Source organism: Plutella xylostella, chromosome 19 (genome assembly GCF_932276165.1).
Source record: "Plutella xylostella chromosome 19, ilPluXylo3.1, whole genome shotgun sequence".
Classification (NCBI taxonomy): domain Eukaryota; kingdom Metazoa; phylum Arthropoda; class Insecta; order Lepidoptera; family Plutellidae; genus Plutella; species Plutella xylostella.
The window spans coordinates 10,511,017-10,532,309 of NC_063999.1; the positions used below are offsets into that span (position 1 = coordinate 10,511,017).

The following is a 21,293-nucleotide window of genomic DNA, read 5'->3' on the forward strand; positions in this document are numbered from 1 at the left end:
ATGGTATACTATGATGACATCAGTAACCGCACACAACACACCACGCACACACGACACACACGACACAACGAGGCACGCTCGCGCGCGCCCCGACCACGCTCCGACGGTCTCACAATGACATGTCAGCGGCGCCGCGGGGCTCACTAAACAATATTATATCATACCTATAATCTATTGTTTGCTTATCGTATTGTCACATTAATCAAATGCGTATTTAGTTTATTATTAGGTATTGTGACTGCCTTCACGGCCTGGGGGTTGAAGCTCCGCCGGTGGGACTATATTTGTGTTTCTAAATTGTTTACCCCGAGTTTCTCCTGGTTAGGGTTGCAAGGTTGTAGGGTTGCAAGGGTACACAACCTCGACCTACTTGTAAATCGCTTTCATCTCCGTCTGAGCAGTGTTACAAATTGCTCTCGATTTAAAACTTAGTTTCTGTTAAGTTGGGAGACTAGAAACTTTAACCATAGCTCAACAGCCGTGAGCCGTGACAATGTAATACAATTTTCAAATAAAGGTGACACAAATTTTATTTCAAATAAAACATAGATTGAAAATGAAATAATATAACTGTTATTATTTCGTCACTGAAAGCTAGTAAACATATTTTTGATGTTACCGCGAAACATAGGTAAGTTGGTGTTTTTATTGATTCTTTTTTGTATCTAAAATATTGTATTAACAGCCGAGGACTTTAATTGACGAGTAGGTTTTAATTAAAAAATCAGTAATACGAGACCTTTTGCCGGTTCGAGGCACGCAGTGAGGGTGTAATGAAGTTGCCACAAACTTATAATTACATTCTGAGTGGGCGCTCGCCACGCCACTGACGCCACCCGGCGCGCGGCGGCCGGCGGAACTAACTTTTAATTATTCAACCGACTCATTACGCTGATGTGTTCTTTGAGCTGACTTATCGCGGCTCGCTGCTCGCGCCGGCCGGGCGCACTCGCCTTGTACAGCTGCACCTAAATCTCAGCTCCTACATTTAAATGACCTAAAAAGTTAAAATTCTAGCACAAGTAGAGCTTTGATCGTGTAGTTAACATTATGCAATGCACTTTATGAAATTGTTTGAAATTATATCATCAAACTGTTTTGTAAGTACTGGGTTTTAAAAATGTAGTTACTAACTTCTAAAGATGTCCCCAACCGTCGCGGCGACACTATTGTTGTATTGAAGAGCACATGAGACCATAAAGTGGATGTTTCCGTTCACGCCACATTATGATATGTATGTAAGTATCAGCTATTAGTAGTAGTATAGAAGTTAAGAGCCCTGAAGAAAAATAATGATAAACAAGAAGGTTGATATGGAAAATGTTTTAGAGCGTGAAAAAATATCAATTGGGTAGTACTGCAGTGGCTGCGTTTACCAACAAGCATGGAGGATTAAAAGTCGCTGAGTTCCCTCAACAACGCTGAGTTGTCTCGTCCTCCCACCCGTGTCGCTCGTGTCGCCCGCGCCGCCGCGACCTGTAGGCCTGGGTCTCCTATTTTATGCTATATGCGGCGTCCGACTTTGACGTAAACGTTTTGATCAACGTCCTACGGCCTACCTACGGCGTCTACGCGCCAACGTCGGCGTGTGAGGGAGACCGCATCAGTACATTTCTATAGTGAGCATCGTGACGCGGCCTACGGCGTGACGCTGGACGCGACCTACGGCGTAAATAGGAGACCCAGGCCGTAGCCCCTGCGCGTCGCCATCACGCGCCGCACGCTGCGTGTGCGCAAAGTATGTGTGCACACACGTTCTGAGTACTCATTAAATTGTAGTCATGCTCGTGCTGCTAAAACATTAGTTTCTCAATATTCCGACCTAACCGATGATTTCATTATAACCATAACTACCTATAAATAAACATTTTTGTTAACCTTTCCGTAGAAGCGAGTGATCGCGACAGATCATGATAAGACAGAGAGTGCCCCGGGCGGCGGCAGCGCAGTGAGCGCGCGACCGCCGAGCAGCGAGCATGTGGCGCCCCGCGACCGCGCTGCTGGCGCTGGCCCTGGCCGCCCCCGCCGCCCCCGCCGCCCCCGGCCCCCGCGTGCCCCCCACGCGCGGCGAGGTCTGGCCGCGGCCCCTCAACCACCAGAAACTACCCGCCTTCTACACCTACGACCCCAACGTCTTCCAGATTGTCGTGAGTGTGTCCAGATTCATTTACAAACAACTAAACTAGCATATTATTTACTCCTTCAATATACCTAAAAGGTCCAGTTTTGTAGAACTAGGTACATAGTTCAACAGTTTATTTGATCAGGTGCATGGAACTGAATTGCTCATTCATCATTCATGCCGTGACTTGTGTCTCCGCAGTTCCTGAAACAATCGCTCATATCGTCCCACAAACAGCATGCAGTGTGCTCTACTTGCTCCGGCATACGTTAAAAATATCACGCTACGCTGTAGAAACCTATGAAATGCTATCCTTAACAACATACTGATGAGGATGGGTATCGACTTTATTCACCTCCTCCTCAAGCCAGTCACAAAACAATCATACATTGAACACAAGATTAATTGTTACATAAATAGATAATAGTACCTATAGTATATTTTATGCTATGTAAACACACCTATTAAAATATGATATAACAATCGAATTGATATTTGAAGAGAGAAGTAAACATAAACCCGATGTAGATAGTGGCATGCGAGAAGTTATCGGCTATCATCCACTTCAGCCGATGTTAATGACCTTTTGTTAAGGCCCGGGTCTCCTATTTACTCCGTAGGTCGCGTCAAGTGTCACCGCCGTAGGCCGCGTCACGATGCTCATAACATCTACGCGTCAACGTCGGCGTGTGAGGGAGACCGCATCAGTACATTTCTATAGTGAGCATCGTGACGCAGCCTACGGCGTGACGCTGGACGCGACCTACGGCGTAAATAGGAGACCAAGGCCTAACTGACAACGCTACCTTTCGTTCAGTAATCACAAATGTATCAAATTCATTTACTTAGTATAATTTTTGCAGGAAATGCTATAATTTGATACGTTTACGTATTGATATACTATGTTAAAAGTGCATGTGTGCATCCTCATCTTACAATCATTTACCGTGTTCCAACAGACGAAAGGCAAGTCATGCAATCTGCTGGAGTCGGCCATCGAGCGCTACTTGCAGGTGCTGCGCTCCCAGTACTCCATGATGCAGCGGCTGCGTGCCAAGGCGGGGGCGGGGGCGAGGGAGGGGGAGGGGGACAGGGCGCGCGGCGCGGACTACCAGGGCAACATACTGGCGCTGGAGGTGGACCTGCGACAGCTGTGCGAGGAGTATCCACACGCTGACATGGACGAAGCTTGTGAGTCACAATAACCATTGAAGCTTTATAACTAAAGAACTTAAAGTACAACTGCCAGATAATAGAATAGAAGGTAAACACTAAGTACCTATGCACTGTTGTGTGTCGCAGACGGGCTGAAGGTGTCGCGGCGGTCGACGCTGGTGTCGGACTCGGTGTGGGGCGCCCTGCGCGGCCTCGAGACCTTCGCGCAGCTCTTCTACATCACCAGCGACTACCAGGTATTGTGTGCCAGTATCGGTAGTCATCTTTGGACACTTCGACAGCGTTCTAGTCAAAACGGATAGAAGTCTGAACATACAAGACCAAATTTGTTCTTATTATGAGGTAATCCTTCGTTCCCAGGACTATGTGGTGAACGGCTCCACGACGAGCGACTACCCGCGCTACAGCCACCGCGGGCTGCTGGTGGACACGGCGCGCCACTACCTGCCGGTCAGTGACCTGGAGCTGGTGGTGGACGCGCTCGCGATCAACAAGATGAACGTGCTGCACTGGCACCTCGTGGACGACCAGAGCTTCCCCTACGTCAGTGAGCGCTTCCCCGAGCTCAGGTGAGGTAGCCTTCCCAAGTGACGAGGCAACTGTTCCGTGTCCGGCGCACTCTGTGCAGGCAGCAACTATTCGTTATCTTCTCACCATGGTGACAAAACCTAAACCTGCTCTAGTGTTTGACGACATGCTAAAAAGGAAAACTAAGTGAAATTCAGTTTGAGAAAATTTGTAACACTGGCTGATCCTAACTGTTATAATATGTTAACGGTGATGATGCTGAGCGTGGTGGTGTGTTGTGTGTGTTGCAGTGCGCGGGGCTCGTTCGCTCCCTGGCTGGTGTACTCGGCGGCGGACGTGCGGCGCGTGGTGCAACACGCGCGGGCGCGCGGCGTGCGAGTTATTGTGGAGCTGGACGTGCCCGGTGAGGAGTTGCTCTGAGGATTCTGCTTTATTGCATGCTTCTCTTTGGTACGTCCATATCAGACTTTATTTTCGCAAGTTGCAACTGATCTTCATCTGTTCCGTACAGGGCATACGTTATCATGGGGAGTGTCCCACCCGGAGCTGCTGGCGAGCTGCGGGGCGGCGGCGGCGGCGCGGCGCGGGCCGCTGCACCCGCTGCAGCCCGCCGTGTACTCCACGCTGGCCGCGCTGCTGCAGGAGCTGCAGGCGCTGTTCCCGGACCACGCCTTCCACCTCGGCGGGGACGAGGTCGACCTGGACTGCTGGTATCATCTCACCACTTTCATGACAATCAACATCTCTATCTTTGCTTGCGTATTACATCCGTTTGATAGTACCCTTAAAATATTTAGCTCGTATGTCTGTTTCCCTTACCGATAATCTACCACTAATAATGTAAGCCGCTTGGTTATTTTCTGCAGGGAGAAGAACCCGGAGCTGATCGAGTACATGCGCGTGCACGGCATGCGCTCGGCGCGCGAGCTGCACGCGCTGTTCATGACGCACGCGCTGCGGCTGCTGGCGCCGCGCACCGCGCCCGTCGTGTGGCAGGTGAGTACACGCGAGCTGCACGCGCTGTTCATGACGCACGCGCTGCGGCTGCTGGCGCCGCGCGCCGCGCCCGTGGTGTGGCAGGTGAGTACACGCGAGCTGCACGCGCTGTTGAGTACATGCGAGCTGCACGCGCTGTTATTTTAATTAAATTTCACAATGATTTCACTAAAACAAATTATCAGGACAGCGAGGTTCAATAATTGAACCTCGCTGTCCTGATAATCTTGCGCGTTCTGAGACTACGCTGCCCACGGTCTGACTATAATTAAAAATATTTTCAGGAGGTGTTTGACGAGGGCGTGCCCCTCTCTAACAAGACTATTGTCCAGGTGTGGAAGTCTACCAACGACACCGTCTGGGGCAAGGAAATGTTGGATGTGAGTAAACTCATTATTTCATTTTTAATTTATGAACCTACAATTCAGTTTATATCATCTTATTAGTGCCTCCACTGCGTTGCACGGAAGCCTGAAGCTACGGAAAGGCAGAGTCTAGCGCTGGCAATAGACGAGCAGGCTTTTTTTAGCACCGCACTAGCAACTTAATCCACCCCCCTCGGTCCGCAGATCATCAGGTCGGGGCAGCGCGTGCTGTTCTCGTCGGCGTGGTACCTGGACGCGCTGCGGCTCAGTTGGCAGGCGATGTACTCCGTGGACCCGCGGCGGCTGGTGGCGGGGGCGGCGCGGGCGCGGGGGGCGGGGGTGCGAGGGGCGGCCGCCCTCGCCGAGTGCGTGCTGGGGGGCGAGGCCGCCATGTGGGGCGAGATGGTCGACACCACCAATATTATGACGCGGTAAGATACTGGCAAAGGAACTGACAGGACACTGTTGAATGGTGTGAAATAATTGATGTAAAAAAAAATCTATAGCGTTATCATGAGTAACGACAGTACGATGACCAGTCCATTTTGTCCCCGCAGCATCTGGCCGCGTGCTAGTGCGGTGGCGGAGGTGCTGTGGTCGGAGCCGCCCCCGACCGGCGCGGGGGGCGCGGGGGGCGCGGCGGCGCGCCTGGAGGAGCACGCGTGCCGGCTGCGGCGCCGCGGGGTGCCCGCCGAGCCGCCCAACGGACCCGGCTTCTGCGCGCTCGACTAGCACCGCCAGGGACACAGGGAGTCCAGGTAGTCTTCACGATTAGCAGTAAATTCAAGTACAGAATGATAAATACAGTAAAACTACAATAAAGAGTTAAATACTTAAATACATAAATAAACTCCTGAAAACGGAAGCGGATTTTAACTAATTATTACAGACCGTGTTTAATCCATGTATTATGTTTATTAAAGGACAAATCCGTTAAAAAAACATAGCCAAACGGTATTTTATTTTTAAAATTTATGTAAATGTAAGTAAATAACTGATAATGATAAAAAAGTCTTTGCAAAATGGCACTTTTTATTATTTTCATGACTTTATCGTTGGACTGTAAATCATCTTTATCTGTAGAAATGAATAGTTTTTGTAAGAGAATATTTTTTACTTTAGTTATAAACTAAAGTCAAAAATATTGTATTATGGAATACAAGTGGAATACCTTTATGAAAAGAATACACTCCGACCAACTAAACGATGATTTTAACCGAAAAATATTATTATTATGTACTGATTAGAACATTTATTGTCTCATCAGATTTGTCTATTTAATTTTCAGTCACATTATGAGAAGACAACTCAGAGGGGCTGTCCGGAGAAAAGTTAAAAGTAACATTTACTTAGTCAGGTATGTTGTTTGTGAGAAAGACCATGTTATCACTGCTAATAGGTGACTTGATGAATTAACTAAGCACACTTACTTATTGTTTAATAATATTGATAACCAAGTACCTAAGTTCCTAAGCAATGTCTAGTTATCGTTGACTACTGATAAGCAGCCATATTTGTAAATAGCTAAGATACTCGTAGTGCAACAATTATAAATATTATGAGTTGATGAGTGTCAATGTGTTTAAAATAATAAGATTTATTGTAAAAGTTTATGTTGATTGTTAACAATGTTGATACCTATACATATAATAAAACATTAGAACTTTTCGTCTTTGGTTATCTTTCACAGTAAAATATGAAATATACTTGCGTATCTCACAGGAACACCTGTGGCACGGCGGCTATATGATATTATAAAGCAATAATACTAGTTGCCGCCCGGAGCGCTGGTGGCCAGCAATAACTTACAATAACTTGCACATACTCACACGCACACACACACATACACACACGGCGGCGATGCTCACCTGTTTACGAATTAAAATTTCCCGGAAAATAGCGCGAATATAACCAAGAGTACAACGATAGTACATAAACTACAGAAGACTTAAACACGTACACGATAAGGTCCAATATAAGACCAAGTAGAAATGGCAATTAGGAATATACATGTACCGCTAAGTAGCGACACACGCGACATCTGATGCCGTTCAGTTTATTTACATAATGTTTCTTTACATTTTCAGTTTCACCGAATTAATTAGTACCTTCGCTTGACTTTTTAATTGGGTCGACAGTATTATAACTCTATCTAAATTTATAAAATCCTTCCTGGTCAGAATGACTGACTGAGAATCACCGCACAGCTGAAACTTGCAGGGATTGACACCCGCCAAGAAACTGTTATGTTGTTGCCTGTTTTTAACACGCAGGGGCCAATAGGGAATAAAAAACATTAGGAGATTGTAATAATATGAAATGATATTTCATACAAAACATTACCTTCTCTTGGATTGAGCCTTATTGCAGGTTCCAGCCGGAGCCGCCATAAATCACACTTCGGTTTCATCAAAAACTTCTCCGACCCCGATCCTGCGCCGCCGCTCGTCCCCGCCGCATGTCATCTCTCTTTTTAACGTAGGTTCACAGAAAAAGAGCATAGTTTGTATGCCTTATGTATGAGCAGCCAGCTGTAGCCGGGGGGGGGGGGGGGAGGACGCTGGAGGCACGTTTTCATCGCGCTATCGATAACAAGAAATGGAGCGTAGCGCCTCCACCGCCGCCGCCGCCGGCTCGCGGCAACAACACTCGCCATGTATGCCACCTAGTTTCACAGCTTTTATAAGTTGGTAGAGTTTTCTGTGAGGGTAAGTTAGAGTTGTATTAGATCATCGAGTGCGGTGCTATTGTGTAAATGCATTCTTTTTAAATACATAATTTACGTACTTCTTGCCAGTGAGTTGATGCGCACTGCGCGGAGGCACTGAGACAATTGAATTTCAGCTGGAACTCGTAAAGTTTACTTAGACACATCATACAGTCCGATACATTCAAGATGCACTAGACTAGAAGTATTTGATTTGGTAATTGAAATATCGAAGCCCATAATATTCGGGTAAATAGTTTGATTTCTATTCGTCAGCGTTTAGACTTCAGACAGAATGGTTACTATTGGTTGGTTACGATAGTCTTAATATTTTCTATTAAGTACATATTTTTTAAACCGCAAAATTTAATGTACAGTAACACTATTTATTGATATTTGAGTTTTTGCGACTGTTGAAGATTATCGACATTTCAATACCGTATTTCTGCCGCATCCAACGAACTGCGAAGAATATCAATAGTCTTGCAGGTAGGTGTCGGTGCAGCGCGCCGCACTGAGAGGACACAGGAGGAGGCAGTAGTTGAGGACCATCACATTTAGGAAATTGAAAATATTAAGACATCATATTTATGTGTACATCTGTACATATAATTATTACATAAATTCATCTAAAAACACAGCAGGATTTAACACTGTTTGAGAAACCGCGCCATTACTCGTACTTTATAAATAACACTCATTAGTGAAATACGGAATGAATTTAAATAACACAGTACAGCCATCACATGTTCACGGAAACTTTGAGCACGATTACAGGCTTTTTAAATGAGCCCGCTTTGCTTCATTATGCGCGCGTTAATTCCAGGGGTACCAGGGCGGCAGGAGCTCGCGAGTGACGGGGTACCAGGGCGGCAGGAGCTTGCAGGGAGCGTGTTGTAACGAGCGTGTCGCCGCGGGGTCACTCGCGAGCTACAGCCGCTACTGTTGTTCTGAAACCTGTAGTATAACAAACTATAAAACAATATATATAACATTATAATTACTGGGAGATTATACGTAATTATATCAGAAGATTGAAATTCGAATGCGTTAAGGGAAGAGATCGTCAGCCCGTAGTCGTCCACTGCTGGACATAGCCTCTCCCAAGCAGCGCCACAACACTCTTTCCTCGGCCTTCCTCATCGACCGAAGGATGTATAATGTATATCCATGATGTAATGCAATTTAGCGTATGGGAAGTGTGAAGTTGTGAACTTACTGCAATAGGTAATTATTACGTACCCATAGTTTTCAGAGTTAAATGAGTCAATCCCCTTGAAACTAGGAATGGCTACAACGGACGGGGATCCTCATTGTTTTAACATTTTCCACTAATAGCTGAAGCGTGGCAGATTGCACGCCGCCGCGATGACGTCACGCGTCGCTGTGACGTCACGGGCGGCTCTAAGCTGGCTTTAAAACAGCTTTGTGATGCCATCCGCGCGCTAACAAGCTCAGAGTAAATAATGTGCTGAAGGTAGCTGAGTACGGTAGGGCCCTCGTATGACACACATAATATATGTATGGCTATTTAAAAAATAACGGCTTCAGTAATCAAAGAGCATTATTGTTATAATATTTGTATTTTGTTTGGTTGTTCTTTAGCCGATAATCTTTTCATGAGATGTCAGGTGTAGAAGTGGGCTACCGGGTTTTGTCTCGTAGCTAGAGTCTCGTATATGCAGTGAATGGAACGCGCGTGAAGCGAGCGAGGTAAACAGAGTGGCAATAAAGTAGGCTCAGCGCCGCCGCCGCAACAATTAAACGATTGCATTAATCGACGCACATTACCGCCGCCACCGCCGCCGCCGCGCGCTCGATAGCCGATATTCAAATGAGCTGTTCGCTGCACCACACGCCCGTATACAGAGGTACAAGTAGGTATTTGTTTTTTGCAACGATATTTACAGATGCCGACAAATCTGTACGGAGCAGGCGGCACGAAGGGCGCCACTTTTAGCCTCAGCTTTATGTCAGGTACAATTTATTGGAGGGCGGTTTATTGCCGATATTCCAGTTCATCCGCAGCACAAATACCTACATACGACGTAGTGTCGGTGGAGACGGCCACTTACAGTATATTCCAGGAGCTCGTATGTCGTGAGTACGTCGAGTGCAGCTGGAGCGCCGCCAACTGGGAGGAACGCAGCTTTATCGCGAAAACTTGATAAGTAAAATAAACTTATTGGCTTTGGTTTGTACAAACATGACAGAGTGGTTCTTCAGAACGACGAGGAATAAAAGAGTACAGTCGCAGTGCCACTGCGCCTAAAATTACATGCATTCTGTAGTCAGCTTTACATTTTGATAGGTATACTTGAACTTTCTGAAGATGGACTATTGCAGCACTCATTGGTACTCAAGAGCCTTGTCTAGCTGAGGCAGAGGAGTTTCAGATTTAAAGGGCTATGTACCTATGTCGAATATCCCTATCCTTTGATTAATCTTCCTCTAGAACCCTCGAGCATACTTAGCTCTATACGTAGATATTTCAGTTATTAAACTTTCCATTCTTATTAATAATTCTTCCCAATAAACAAAACGAAATGGCACCATCTGCATAATAACTGGGCGAAGTTGGAGCGCAGTTTCATAGCCGTCATATAAAAACTCCGACACACTTCCCTCAGACAAACAACTTTAAAGCAGAAGCTTAATATCGCTAATAAAGTAAGTTTTGTTTGTAGGGCGGCGGGGGCGGTGGCGGTGGGGCGGGCGGCGCGGGGCGGGCGGGCGGCGCTGCTGACACTTTATTCACGGGACATTTGAATTTTTACAGCGCGACGCAAACAAGCGTTTAAAAACTTAGTTTGACCCGCGAGCGCTTACGCCGTAATCACGCCCCATTGTGCTCCACCTTCCCGCGAGTACTGAGTACTGAGTACACGCCGGGCCGCGTCCGAGTACCTAGGTACCTACTGCGAGAAAAATAGCGCTTCCTTCAGCAAAATTATGGTGCAAACCAAGTCAGAACTCCCATTGGCGTACATCTTGTACAAACCGGATAAAGTCTAGTTTGCAGTGGCGGGTGCGCTGCAAGTTGTAATGTGATAGCGCGCCGCCGCCGCTCTATTGCACATAATCGAATTCAACGTTTTGTTACATAAACTTTTCCCATTACAGTTGATAAACACAATTTGGCTAAATATCAAATTGAATTGGATTCCTACAGTAGGAATCCTACTGAACTGCATCGAGAAACACTCAACCCCGCCGCTCCCTCCCGCCCCGCGCCCCGCGCCCCGCAGCCCCGCGAACTTACACTCGCGAGTCTCTCGCATCAACAACTTGCCGAAAGAGCTGGCGAATGAAACTAACAGCCTCCATCGCGGCAGGTCTCACTCCCGCGGCGCGGCGGCGGCGGCGGCGGTGGCGGCGGCGGCACGCTGGGGGGTTCACTGAGCCACCTCCACTCGAGTGGCAAAGTTCCGCACACGCGCGCACTCTCATACATATTCAATTTATATTGAAGCTGATCGATAATCGAATGTTTTTGCGAAATCTTTACTGTATGTAAGAGGCATTTGGATCACAATGATAACTTCTTGTGGACAGATATAATCTTACTCTCTTAGTAATAGGCTGAACCTGAATAACGATAAATGTAATAAGTAGATATTCGTAGTAAGTGAATGATGAATGAGTATATTCTGTGTATAAGGAGAGGAGCTCGCGCGAGGAACATAATTATGCACTGGGCGGCACAGGCGAGTGGACGAACCGCCACATCCCTGTTACTGTACATTCTTGTCTGTTTTCTTTCCAATAATTGATACAAGTATGTTGTTGTACACGTCGAGGGGTAGAGAGAGGGCGCGGAGGGGGGGGGGCGGCTGCCACTCCAAGTGACGACCCCGCTAACTCCAGTACCCTTTATAAATACTGCGAACTGTGAATAATATATAACTTCGCTATTACGAGACTTTGAGGAAGTATGGGGACAAATTTTGTCATTGGACGACTGTATTTGACGCCGAGCCCGCTGGCCCGGCCGCCTCGAGTAGCCGTATGGCTGGATGAGGATATCCCATGAAAGAGGGTGGTGGCGCTCCTTGGGAGAAGCCTATTTTCAGCAGTGGCTTATTCTGAGCTGATCGCTGACGATTACAAAGTTATAGCCAAGATAAATAAACATTATAAGCCTACTGTAATGGTACTGATAAATATATAAGTAATACATATAAACCGATGTATGTCTTCATTCACACATAAAGTTCCACCCTATACTAAATAATTTGTATTTGCAAAAACATGACTTGAGCTTACTTCGCTAATACTCAAGAAAGTTTGGTTTATTTGACAAACATTAAACGTATCTCCAGCGCGCGACGTACACAACGTGATCACAATGCGATCTCGCACGCGCCCCGACGCAGGGCAGTCTGACCGGCTACCTCTCTAAACACACGCTAAGAAGAAGGAGCTTAAGATAGAGAATGATGTGATTATGTTATGTTGTACCAGCCGCACACACGCTAGGTACTGAGCCTAGCACATCACATGTCTATGGAACTGAGACACCAACATCGATGCCGAATTTCTTGTCGTCCGAACCCAGCTCGGCGGGAGGCGCGAGATGTATTCCGGAGGGCGCCGCGAGTAACAAATGGCGGCCATCCACAAGAGCGTCGTTAGATCGACTAATGAAATCAATGACTCAGTGCAGAGTCGAACAAATCAACTGACACTTAAATATTCATTTTTTATTTTCCAGTCCGAGTTCTATGTTTGAAACATTACAAAAGCCGATATTTTACTGCACAATACAATAAATGTTACATACTTTATTTATTCACATTTATCTATTTACTTTGTTGGTATAATTAGGATAAATTAATAACTATGTTGAATATCTATTTTACAAATTAATATACTTACCTACCTACAAACTAAATCAACTACCGTAGTATATACTTAATTATACTTATCGTACTAATAACTTATTGATATATTATATTTAAACTACTTATATAAATATTTTATATGATGTTTTCCTTTATTTATTTATTTACAGTTGTGTTGTTAATGGCATCAGTGAAAGCCTTAGGGCGCCCGCACACAACCACCCACGGAGCGTAGCTCTGTGAGGGCGGCGGCGGCGCGAGCTGCGGAATCCATCCATTCAATATTGAGTATTGAAAATAAATGAGGGTCCTATATTGGAGTTCAGATAGCTTCTTTTACATAGCCATTTGTTGGCGCCGAGCGAGCGCCCACCTGTTCGCCGATATCATCCGGCACGTAACTTCACCGATTTCAAACTAAACCTGCAAGGAACTGATTCACTTAATGTTACTTGAGCACCGCCGACCTACCTGAGATCTAGATCTAATCTGAAACCTAGCTCAAACTTTAACTTGAAATATGATTTAACCATAATAATGTAAATATCATTGTAGGTACCTATATGTATAATTTGTTTTTAAAAGTAAACTAAACTAAACTGTAGGCGTTTTCTGTCTCTTGCAGTACATCCGTCCAAAGGTTGTCTGAAAGGGTTCGCTACAAGCGATGACCGCCTTTTGTACCCTAATTAAGCTATGTAAATGATATCTTCGTGAGATAGGTTATAAGGACACTATTGCAGAGATAAATGGATGTTTGATTGAATCTATCAGGTATATGGTATATTTGATGTAGATTCTGTACAAGTACGTGCAGATAGTTTGTTTGAACCCTCGACCTCGGTGTGTGCGGGTACCAGGGCGGCAGCAGGCAGCAGGCGGCGGGGGCTGGCGAGACATCTGCCCCCCGCCCCGCGCCCCGCGCCCGCCCCGCCTGCCCCTCCGCACGCCAGCGCAGCTGGAATCTGAATACCACAGTTTATGCTAATGCATTTCGGAATGCAATCTGTCCGTCTATAGCAAACTATCTGTAGGTACTGAGTTTTACAATCCGCGAAGTAGGTAAAAGTCCTATCAGTCGTAGAATAATAACTCGTAAGTAAATGAAAATTTTGTTCACAAAAGAGTTTAGAAGTTCGGGGAACAAAGGAGCATTTTTTAGCTTGAACGTTGAAATATACTTTAACAAATTCTGAACAATAAACTGTCCAACAACCTCGTTTCAGTTTTATAATGAGTTGAGAAAAGTAATAAAATAACAGGCGAGCGAGCGTCGAATAGCGAGCAGCAGGTATGGGAAGAAATTACTTTGGGAAGTAAGCGCGGAAGTGCCGCTGTCCCCGAACTCCTTCGCACAATTTTAATCAGGTTACAGAAGTTGTCTGCGGCCGGAACCGCGCCAACATAATGAGCCGGGCGCCGCGGGGGCGGGCGGGGCGGCAACCGGGGGGCGGTAATGCGCCGGGAGGCGGAAAAAATAAAAGTAATTGGATCGCAGGCGCCGCCGCTAATTGCCGGAGACGTCACTATTACACTCATTGTAGAGAAGGTACTGTCTATTACAGACAACTAATATAAAACAATATGTAATAATTATTATTATACGAGTATTAAGTATCCCCATCTGCTGTATGTGTTGTTGTATGTGTGGGTTGTGGGATGCGTGGTCTCGTGCATGTAGGTGGCTAAAGTTGCCGACTATAACTGAAGCCATATTTAAATTATTACTTTTTTGCATGGTTGCAGGTGCCGTGTTGGTACAGTGTGTGTGCTACGAGGCCGGGGGCGGCGCTGCCTGCCCGCGCTGTGAGCCGGGCGCGCGTCACCGCACCTCCGCGGGGCCGCGGCTAACGAGCGTCGAAACGACTGCAAATTAAATTTTTGTGCAAGAATCGTCATCCGCAGAAGCGGTCGCCGCGTCGCGACTACTGTCGGCTGCGAGGCGTCGCCATCACCCGCCCACCTGCCGCGAGTGGTCACTGTTCTAATATTGCTTGCTTTATATCATAGTATTATGAACCTGGCAACTTACCAGATCACTCACACTAAACTGTGCCTGAATCTGACCTGTAGCTATTAATAATTAAGTATAAATTGTAAGTACTTAAGTATATTTAATTACAAAAAGTTACCGATTTACTTGAATGTTTTTAATACTCTTATGGGAAACCTTGAACCTTAACGAAAGAGCCTGTTGAAGAATTTGGTGTAAATTCAGGGTGGCTATAGTGTGTATTGAGCACACGACGACGAGGCACGGGCGATCGCGCACCGCAGCGACGCGCTCACTCAGTGAATGCATCGACTTCACCAGAGGTCCCAGCTCCTAATGTCCGGTCCGAGATAGCTGGTTCGAAAAAAATTAAAACTCGACAGCAAAAATGTTATGTAGTCTTATCACAAAGATGTAGTTATGTATCATCTGCATCGCATCCTGTATCGCTGTACGACAAGAACTCCTTAGTCCTCATAGAGCACCCACCGTGCCCGAGGTCCGAGGTGCCTCTCGCATCCAGCACTCAGAGACAGTTCTAGCCCACCGTCGTCGGTCGGGTCGAACATATTTTTTTTGTGTGTCAGGCAAGTCCCACGGGGTATTGAACCCTAGATACTGTACTACGGCGCATAATCAGCTAGGTATGTTGTTATCACCGCTTCGGCTCTAAAATAATTACTTTTAAAAGCGTAAAAATAATGTCTTTCTTGTTCTGAATTTGAAACGGTTATCTCTCCGGCCAGGCGGGCGCGGCGCGGGGCGGCGGCGGTGGCGGCGGCGGCGGTGGCGGCGGCGTCGTACATCACACCCGCTGTCGCCGGGCCGCGAGCTCGCGATGTTTTCTTCTCCGAAGTGAGAGATATATTTTAATTTTGGTTACAATTTATGACTACTATGAGGAGGGGCGGGACAGGTTCAGCCTCAGCCTGCTTATTCGTAGTGATATTTGCTGTTTTCCTGCCTGGCACGACCCGCACGACACTAGCAGTCGGTACATTGTATGGTACTTAGGTACACGATTGATCTACTTTTACGAATATCTAGATACCTATGAACTCCTTTATATGTACTTATTAAGTACCTATTGTAAGCCTATTTTCCACTGTGTAGTGGGTGTCGAAATGACAACGAGGTGGGAAATAAAAATATCAGAATGTTGTACAATTATTAATATTTATTTATCAACATCCCGCCTCACACAATATTTTCTAATTAAAATAGGCCTAAAATGTGTCTCTTGATGAAATTCTAAGAGTTATATATATTAGGGGTGGATAACCCAATATTTCCACCAGTGTTTCACGCCACTGGGTAGAAAGATGGGGTTAGCCACAAGAAAACTTAGATGCTACTTAAATGAGACCACTGATTAAGTTCTTAGAATTGTAGGGTTGAAGTATACAAGGTATTGCAAGGAAATTACATTATAGTGGGGAAACCAAAGGTTCTACCCCTGTGTTTCACGCCACAGGGATAGAAAGATGGTATTAACCCCAGAGAAACTTCTATATTACTTCAATGGGATAGCAGTTTAACGTTAAGGCCCCGTAACCGAAGGACGTTGATAGCCTAGCGCCTACAAAAGGTTCAAAGTGCAATTTAGATACTACCGCCCGTTCTAACGGGGCTCCCTACGAAGTAAAAATAAAATAAAATAAGGGTTTTAACCCGCTAGAGTCCACCCGGGTTCTGCCTTTGCAATCCTACATTCAGCAGCGGCGTTAGAAGGCTGATGCCGCTGAAGATAAATGGAAATCCTAAGAAAATTCCTCAGTATCCGCTCAACGAACATACAACGGCCAACCTGGACTGCTGGACGGGGCCAGGACAGGAGCTCCGGACGGCTCGTGGCTCGCTGACGGCTCTGGTCACCAACGACACCTTCTGGAATCGCGAGAAACAGCCTTGGGTCAAGGATGGGTCGGTAAGGACAGCGAAGGCCTAGCTAACATGTCTCAAGTGACGTGTCTTGAATGGCCCCTGGGTATTTCTAACCTAAAACCTACGGTCAATCACTAATCAAACAATTATGGGAAGGTTAGAGCTTGTCTCAAAGGCGGTAGCTTTGCTGTTTAAACGTGACACTTGCAAAATAACCTAATTGACACGTGGAAGGTCATGGCGCTTACCTTGGAGGTTGGGGTCAGGTGACACGCGTCTGGCAATCGCACGCTTCACCGGGCAGGATTGAAATTGCTGTGAAAGATACGTCCACGTCGTCATACGTCCGTCGTCGTGTGAAGGTGTCATATAGTGTCTCATCATTTTAATTAATATCATCTAAAATACCGTCTCATTTCACACTAAAAGTTTTTAACACTGGACCATAAACTATGAACAGCGCGTGTTAGTGTTTGTGCAGTGAAATAAAGTGAATTTGTAGCGATAAACACACAAAAACTTAGTACGATCGGCAAGTAAACGGCATATCATTACTACACTTGTGTTTCTACCCTGCGGCTGCGATAAGAAACTGGTTCATGTATTGACTGAGCTGTGTGCGCATTGCACGAGATACTATCGTCATATTTCGAACACGCTACTAACGCATCGCTAGTGTAAGCGCTAAGGCGTCGTCCCAGCAAACCATAGAAGTCCTGACCGCGGGTTCAAATCCACCTAGCGGCCGATATACTTTTTTTATTTTTATTTATCCGAGTCGTCTTCTTAGTAATTTTTTATTAATAAAAATAATCTAATATGAAGAGAACTCCACCAAATACCTCCTATGGGAATACAGATGTAAAATCGAGCAAGGAAAAGCGAGGTAAAAATGATAGCCCTATAACAACCGATACACACATAATAAACCGTCCTCAGAAGCGATTGGCACCGTCTTCATCGCCAGAAATGGATCAAAATCAGGAAGTTTCATCACCTGTAACTCGTAATGACGTCAGAGATATTGTCACAGATATAGTAAAGTCTCAAATGACTATATTTATGTCTCAACTGAATGAATCAATTGCATCTACTATTAACAAGGAATTGGCAGTCATGAAAACGGAATTAGAAGGAGTCACTGAAAGTATGGGTTTTATCAACAAACAGTACGAAGAGATGATGCAGGCTTTCAAGGTGGTTTCAAAGGATGTATCCCAATTAAAAGAGGAGAATACCCAATTAAAGAACACGGTTACCACACTAAACCATAAACTGAATTTTCTGGAACAAAACGCACGATCCAACAACATTGAAATTCAATGTGTACCAGAAAATCGCAATGAAAACATATTTTCAATTGTAACGAATTTGGGCGCGACGATTGGTTGTGCGGTTACTGAAGACAACATTCTGCAATGTACCCGTGTTCCGAAAGCTGACCGAACCAGCGCACGTCCTCGCTCTATAGTGGCTCAGCTCTCATCACCGAAGCTTCGTGATACCTTCCTAGCGGCCACAATTAAATATAATAGAGCAAACCCTGGTGATAAGTTAAATACCTCATCGATTGGCTATGCAGGCGAAAAGAAAGCAATCTTCGTTACCGAACACCTGTCACCAGTGAACAAAGCTCTTCATGCAGCCGCTAGACTAAAAGCCAAAGAATTAAAATACAAGCACGTATGGGTTCGAAATGGTCGTATATTCATGCGCAAATCAGATGATTCTGCTTACTTGTTTGTGAAAGATATGGACTTTATTAATAAACTAATATAAGATGAAGCTAATAAATAAGTTCTTAGTTATAATTAATTAAATTGTTGCATGTAATATTTAGTTACTAAACCTTCTTAAAATTCAACTCACTACAAATATACTATCAGAATGTAAATGGATTAAAGACAAAAGTAGCTAATTTTTATTTTAATGTAAGTTGTAATAACTATGATGTAATAGTCCTAACGGAAACGTGGCTTAACGAAAATATCTTGGACACAGAACTATTTGATTACCGATACGTTGTTTACAGAAGGGACAGGGATTTAAAGCGAACTTGTAAAAAGGATGGCGGAGGGTTAATTATAGCAGTACTTAAAAAACATCAATCAAAAAGGCTGAAACATCTGGAACATATAGATTGCGAAGACATGTGGGTGATGATCGATACGCCTACATCAAACAAACATAAGAAACTCTTACTGGGTGCAGTCTATTTACCACCGCCCGTGACACTGAATCTACTAGATCGATACTTAATAAACTGCAATAAAGTTTTTGAGGAAATCGACACAGCAACATACATTATAGGTGACTTTAATCTCAGTTTTATTGATTGGACTTTTAGTGATGCTGCTCCAAAGACAGTGCAAACAATCTCCTCAATGGAGGAACTTCTAGTAGATTTTATCATGCTCAATGAACTCACTCAATTAAATAAAGTGACCAACAGAAACAAAAACATGCTAGATCTTGTCCTAAGTAATGATTCCTGCTGCGAAGTTGAACGTGCGACTGATGTATTGTCAAAAATAGACACCCTTCACCCCCCTCTGTTAGTAAATATCACTTCGTCTCTCCATAAATCCTTACCTTACAAACAAAACATTATCAGGTACAATTTTTATAAAGCCGACTACATATCCATCAACAAAGCCTTAAGTACTGTTGAATGGTCTGCTTGCCTCAAGAAACTCCCTAATGTCAATGCCATGGTTGACTTTCTATATGACACTATATGGAAAAACATCCATGAATTTACTCCCATAAAAAAACATAAAAGCTCAAAATATCCCTGTTGGTTTAATAAAAATCTAATACGCATACTCAAAGAAAAAAACAATATAAGACGTCGTTTTATAAAATATAAAAATCCCCTAGATAAAATATCCTTAGATATACTAAAAAAACGCTGTGATCGACTCGCTGAAACCTGTTACAAACGCTATTTGGTAGATACTGAAAACAACATAGCTTCCAACCCTAAAGCTTTCTGGTCCCTAATAAAAAGTAAACGGAGTGGCAAGAGTTCATATCCAGCAACAATGACATATGGCGCTGATACAGCTAATTCAGGTAAAGACATCTGCAACCTGTTTTTATCATTTTTTGCTTCGGTATACAATACAGATGATAATTTTGACGAAAACACAATAACTAATATGTTGCACTCGCATAACAGTACTTTTGCCATGTTGACTATCAGCCCTGAAGATATTAAAAGAAAAATAGGTAGTTTAGATATTAATAAGGGTCCAGGATCTGATGACATACCTGCGTTATTTATAAAATCATGTGCATCTAGCTTGGTAGAACCATTGCATATTATATTTAATTTTTCAATTGAATCTGGTACATTTCCTTTTAAATGGAAGCTTGCTAAAGTTGTCCCTATATTCAAAGGTGGCGAGCTGGATAGTGTTAAACAATACCGTCCCATATCTTTGCTTTGTATATTCGGAAAAATGCTTGAATCTCTAATATGCCCACTCATACAAAGTCACTGCAAACAGTTTACATCTAATCATCAGCATGGATTCTTTGAAGCTAGATCCACGAACACTAATTTGGTAACCTTCGAGAGCATCCTATCGGAGACCATAGATTCCCACGGACAAGCAGATGTGATATACACTGATTTTTGCAAAGCTTTCGATCGAGTATCACATGAAATTCTCGTCAGAAAGCTGGAATGCTTTGGATTTGCGGGTCCATTGTTGAAATGGTTAGAATCGTATCTCAGTAATCGTAGTTTTTATGTTGTTGTTAACGGATACGCTTCTGAATGTAAACAAATTAGCTCTGGAGTTCCGCAAGGTTCACATATTGGTCCGATTTTATTTAACTTATTTATCAATGATCTACCACTATGCTTTTCTAATTCCATTCCATTTATGTATGCCGACGACCTTAAAATTGTCAGAGTAATTGATTCTTTACACGACTCAATCTTGCTACAGAATGATCTAAGTATTTTGTGCGAATGGTGTGAAAGAAACGGAATGGAGTTGAATCCCTCTAAGTGCTACCATGTAAAATTTACTAGGAAACAAAACGTTATTAATTCAAATTATCAAATAAGTAATTCCCCGTTAGAAGAACTTGAAATTATTAAGGACCTAGGAGTTTTCTTTGATAAAAAACTATCCTTTGTTCCTCAAATAGATAGTGTTTGCAAGAGAGCATCCAGGATGTTAGGCTTCGTAATTAGAAATTCAAAACAATTTAAAAAGGCTAAAACCAAGATAACATTGTATTACTCACTCGTTCGAAGCATCTTGGAATATGCCTCGGTTGTGTGGAGACCACACTACGCTACCCACGCATTGCGGCTGGAACGAGTTCAAAAAAGGTTTGTACGACATCTACTTTACTCGGAAGGCATGGCTAAAAAAATAAAGTCCTACAACGAAGCGCTAAAACACTATAAAATGGTCCCAATTTCCAAAAGATTTGAACTCATTGACATGTCATTCCTATTTAAATTATTTAATAACAAAATCAACTGTCCGCAACTGCTTTCAAAATTCAACTTCAGAATACCTCGTACAATTCCTCGTAGGCCCGTCACGCCACTCTACCCTCCCTTAAGGAAGACAGTTCTTGGGGCCAACTCGGCAATTCCACGCTTATGCAAGCTACTTAATCATCATAGTGGATCTATAGATATTTTCGCAAC

At 44.3% G+C, this 21,293-nt stretch overlaps 1 protein-coding gene across 2 annotated transcripts; it reads left to right on the forward strand.

Annotated features, from left to right (window-relative positions):
• The first annotated feature begins 1,934 nt into the window (after positions 1–1,934).
• Positions 1,935–6,855, forward strand: LOC105387689 (beta-hexosaminidase subunit beta). Of its 2 annotated transcripts, XM_048627899.1 has the most exons (11): positions 1,935–2,147; positions 3,082–3,313; positions 3,425–3,534; positions 3,659–3,867; positions 4,117–4,229; positions 4,338–4,536; positions 4,693–4,822; positions 5,107–5,202; positions 5,392–5,618; positions 5,745–5,945; positions 6,476–6,855. In XM_048627899.1, exons 1-10 carry the CDS (start codon positions 1,977–1,979, stop codon positions 5,917–5,919), a joined length of 1,662 nt encoding a protein of 553 aa, XP_048483856.1. In that variant the 5' UTR covers positions 1,935–1,976; the 3' UTR covers positions 5,920–5,945; positions 6,476–6,855. The 2 variants fall into 2 exon arrangements, with proteins under 2 accessions (XP_048483856.1, XP_037961988.2); XM_038106060.2 differs by having other exon boundaries at positions 5,745–6,855.
• Positions 6,856–21,293: the final 14,438 nt, after the last annotated feature.

Coding starts and splice junctions, on each gene's coding strand:
- LOC105387689 (XM_038106060.2), top strand. CDS start 1,977: ATGTGGCGCCCCGCGACCGCGCTGCTGGCGCTGGCCCTGGCCGCCCCC. Junction 3,868..4,116: donor GAGCGCTTCCCCGAGCTCAG/GTGAGGTAGCCT, acceptor TGTGTGTTGCAG/TGCGCGGGGCTCGTTCGCTC. Junction 5,619..5,744: donor ACCACCAATATTATGACGCG/GTAAGATACTGG, acceptor TTGTCCCCGCAG/CATCTGGCCGCGTGCTAGTG.